This window comes from Miscanthus floridulus, chromosome 15 (assembly GCF_019320115.1).
Source record: "Miscanthus floridulus cultivar M001 chromosome 15, ASM1932011v1, whole genome shotgun sequence".
Lineage (NCBI taxonomy): Eukaryota > Viridiplantae > Streptophyta > Magnoliopsida > Poales > Poaceae > Miscanthus > Miscanthus floridulus.
This window is the reverse complement of record NC_089594.1, coordinates 38,110,852-38,115,021: the sequence shown is the minus strand read 5'-3', so window position 1 is coordinate 38,115,021 and position 4,170 is coordinate 38,110,852. Positions and strand designations below refer to the sequence as shown.

The 4,170-nt window shown below is 44.6% G+C and overlaps 1 protein-coding gene across 3 annotated transcripts; it reads right to left on the bottom strand.

The window, feature by feature from the left end:
• Window positions 1-812: 812 nt before the first annotated feature.
• Window positions 813-3,946, bottom strand: LOC136509616 (uncharacterized). Of its 3 annotated transcripts, XM_066504361.1 has the most exons (5): window positions 3,300-3,946; window positions 3,084-3,207; window positions 2,815-2,946; window positions 2,456-2,528; window positions 813-1,069 (listed from the first exon to the last, which is right to left on the bottom strand). In XM_066504361.1, the coding sequence occupies exon 1, from the start codon at window positions 3,878-3,880 to the stop codon at window positions 3,320-3,322; it is 561 nt and encodes a 186-aa protein (XP_066360458.1). In that variant the 5' UTR covers window positions 3,881-3,946; the 3' UTR covers window positions 813-1,069; window positions 2,456-2,528; window positions 2,815-2,946; window positions 3,084-3,207; window positions 3,300-3,319. The 3 variants fall into 3 exon arrangements, with proteins under 3 accessions (XP_066360458.1, XP_066360456.1, XP_066360457.1); XM_066504359.1 differs by lacking the exon at window positions 813-1,069 and having other exon boundaries at window positions 2,390-2,528; XM_066504360.1 differs by lacking the exons at window positions 813-1,069; window positions 3,084-3,207 and having other exon boundaries at window positions 2,390-2,528.
• Between the last annotated feature and the right edge of the window lie 224 nt (window positions 3,947-4,170).

The following is a 4,170-nucleotide window of genomic DNA, read 5'->3' as shown; positions in this document are numbered from 1 at the left end:
AATAGTTTGAGGTCCTGTTTGATCCACGTGGGCTAAACTTTAGCCCAAGGCTAAACATGATAGCCCTTAGAATGAAGGGGCTAAAGTTTAGCCCATGGGGCTGTTTGGATTCAGGGGCTAAAGATTAGCCCTGTACCCTACTATGACTCATTTGCCCCTAATTAATATTCATGCACAGAACTAAAAGGGGGTGGGTGGGGGTAATACGCGTCTTTGGCCATGAAGGGACTACTTTTGGCCCTCTTTAGCCCAACCTTGTAGGGGCTAATGAAACAGGGGTTGTTTAAACTTTAGCCCCCCACTTTTAGCCTCCAAACAGGGCCTTAATTAAAAGGGGCTCTTGCGTTTGTACCCTTGTTTTGTATCGAAATTATGATTTTGCCCCTATTTTTTTGACTTTGTGAATTTACCCCTACTGTGCCGTTCACGAAGCACCAGTTTGCCCCTACTCCGTCATCCACCCCTAACGGTGTTAAACTTTGTACAAAAGGACATGAATGCCCATGCGATTTTGCCCCTGTTTGGTATGCCTAATTGTGATTTTACCCTGATTTGGAATTAGACTTTTTTATTATATGCTGACAATTAATTAAATTTGATCAAACATATTTAACACAACTTGCAATTATTTGAACTCAGATTTAATATTGATAAATATTCAAAATTTTGGGACCAAAACGTTCATAATGATGACAGATGTAACGAGCCGTGTGCACGAGCCGGCAGGTCGGCCCCATGGTGGCTCCTCGATCTCTGCCCTTGAACTAAACTAGTAGAGTTATATACCAAGAACAAATTTGATAAGGGTCGACTAAAATTTTTACATGCAAAATTCAGAGAAATTTGGAAAAGAACAGAGCTACTCCAATCAAACACAAGGCTCTGCTGAACTCGTTAGCTGGCTGCTCTGCTGGCTACTCCAATCAAACAGCGGCGCCGGCGGGAACTGCACAGCGGGCGGGGACGGAGCTCCGTGGGTGGCCGGGGATCCAAGGGAAACTGTAAACCACCAACTTGAACAGCTCCTTCTTTCATGGACACGGTAAAGGTGTTGCCACTCCCTTTTTTGCTGCAAGTGCAATTCAAAGCTGAGTCAGAACTGGAAACCAAAATGCACTTACGCACAATAATTTGTACAGCCTACAAGGATGATACAAGTTGCAGCACACATTGTCTAAGTTCTTCCTGAGTGCAAATTGCTTGAACTACAAATGATGAGATGAATAGGACAAGTCACATCACAACCCACAACAGTTCATATGACAGTTACAGTCATAGAAAGTTAAATTTACTCTGTTGGAAGGGCAGGACCAGTAAATTTCCATGAGCAGGGACAAACTAATAGATGAATAATCAGGGAGCCAAACTCAATATTTCGGAATTTAATGGCTACATTTTCTATACACATATATATCAGCACTACAATTTTATCAGAAAAGTAAACCATTCTTACCAGACAATGCTATTTCCACAGACCAAAGCAATGCAAGCATTCCAACTTACATGACATGAGAGATTATTGAGGTATTCATGGCTATTAAGATTACAGGATTATATGGTAAATGTTGACAGCAATTTCATAGCACTAGAAATGAGCAAGGAGTAAGAACTCATGAAAGGTAGATTAAAAGGCATCCTATGGATGCAGCTAAATACCAGGTTACACCATTAACTGTCAACTGCTAAACTTTTCATCTAAAAACTTCCTGCACCAAGAGTTAAAACTTTTTTTTGGCTAAACATTCCCTAAACGAGGAGTCCTAAAATTCAAAGTAAAGAGAGAGCTGATATCATCATCAAGCACCACATATGCTTTATATCTAAGACCAGGAGTTAGGAAGAAAAGATGATATGAAGCCACCCAAGACCAATGCAAAAGGCTATGACAACTGGGACTCTACCTTCTGCAACCGATCAGAAAGCTAACACTCTAAAACCTTGTTTTCTAAGGGATCTGTTACTTATTATGCTCCTTTACTGTGATAATTGTAATTTCAGTAAGTAATAACGCAACATTTCAGGGAATTGGGAAAACTGAAGTTCGTACAAAACAGAAAACTGGAAATCTGGAATGATGTGTTGTTGTACAGAACTAAAGTAGTGATAAGGAAATAATTTAACATGAATGATTGTGTTGCAGATTAGCAGCTCTAATAGCAAAAGAAAAGTGCAAAATCTTGGCTGATCTCAATTTCAGCGTGTCCGATACAATACACAAACCTACAAAGCTAGACCATCAGAATTTTATTCAAATATATTTTCCAGCATTTACAAGGCCCTTTCTGGCTCCTAAACAGTCATAGATAATCTAAATCAGTTGCAAGCTGCAACCAGAATGATCAAATATTCAAATCTACAGTTCCACTGCAGATGATGTAGCTTCCTTTTTTTTATAATAATGATGTAGTTTTCAATGGCATGAAAAAAGATATAACTAAAGGAAGAAAGGTCTTACGTTCAGATGGTATAATGGATCCATTTAGTTGGCGACTTAGCCCCACAGCATAATCACACATGTCGATGATTTCCTACAAAAAAAGAGGACAAATCAATGCAGTACCAACTGACCTATTCAATAGTGCTGCACATATGAGAATGACATGTTTTAGGCAAAGTTGCAGTTCTAACAGATATGGAAACAGTAACGAAACCTTATAGATGATAATGTAGTATATATAAATTAACATCCTAAAACAGAAACGCAAAGATGAGCTGTGAAGTGTGAACTCAGTGATGGTACTTTTCGTGAGCACAATAAATGGTGTGCAGATTGTAGACAATGCACTAGAAGCAATCAAGCAAGTATGATCCTACCTGAACCTCACCGATCCCTTCAGGAAGAATTTTCCCCATCTCAAGTGACACAAGCGTGCCAAGGTGATGGAGCTTTGCTCGCAGGGCATCACCGATTTGCCTAACAATCTCTCCCCGCTTTGGAGCAGGAATCTGGACACATTGGCAATGACATTATGATTTATGAGCACATTGATAGGAGTAAGATTTTGGAATCAAATCACTTGATGGACGGAAAAGATTTTAGCAATGCTACCCAGTCCCAGCAACGAACTTGTGGTGTCGTGTACCTTGTTGACATAACGAAAAACATATAGATTCCAAAATCTGATAAACCCAAACAAGCATGGAGTCTGAAATTGCAGTATAAATTCTAGTTCACAGATGCAGACCGTACACTAGAGATCCGTGTTCCTGGATCAAATCGAGAACCCATATCACCTGGAATGATCCAAATCATGGAACGGAAGTAGAAGAAAGGCCCTGGATTTGATTTCCGTACATACCTTGGAGGTTGTGTAGCTATTTACCGACCAATGCAGCTGAATCCCCGGCAGACTGCGAGCCAGGCGGCGAAGAGGATTGTGAGGAGGAGGAGATCCGCGAGGATGACCATCCAGAGCTGCCGCCTCCACGTCCAGGCGGGTCCGGCCCGGCCCCGGTGCGAGGCTCGGTCCCTCTTGGGCGTGGTCCGCGCGGCGAGGTCAGCGTCCCTCCGCGCGGCCTCCTCCTCCGCGTGTGCCTCGGCGGCGAAGACCTCGTCCGCCTCGCGCGCGTCATCGCCCGGCGGGAGCGGCAGGCGCAGCGCGAGGCGCGGCATATCGTCCCGCATCCGGGCCTCGGGGAGGCATCGCAGGCGGCGGAGGAAGAGCAGGAGTTGCGACGCCGGGAGGTGGGGCGCCCGCGAGATGGCGGCGAGCACGAGCGGCGGGGACAGGAGCAGCGCGTGCGCGCGCCCGGCGGCGGTGTGCGTGAGGTGGCAGTGGTGCGGGAAGGAGGGAGGATGAGCCACGCCGGGGGAGGGGAAGGAGGGAGGAGGAGCTGCGCCGCCGCCGGCAGCTGCGCCTCTGCCAGGCCGCGAAACCATGTGCGGGCCGCGACTTCTCGTCAGAACGGGTCGAGCGAACGGATGAGAAAGGAGAAAGCGACTGAGGGGTATAATTGTCTTTTGATATAGGCGTCTTTTCTTTTTCTTTTTTTTTATCATTTAATCGAAGCATTTTAGACGGTGTTACAAAATAGGGGTAGACGGGAGCTTCGTTTGAAAAAAGCGAGGGTAAAATCACAAAGTTAAAAAAAGAGGGGTAAAATCACAATTGAAGTATTGGACAAGGGCAAGAACGCAATTCTCCCTAATAAAAAACGGCGGTGGAAAAT

What these genes read in the sequence shown, in the direction of transcription:
- LOC136509616 (XM_066504361.1), bottom strand. Translation starts at nt 3,880, where the DNA reads ATGGTTTCGCGGCCTGGCAGAGGCGCAGCTGCCGGCGGCGGCGCAGCT.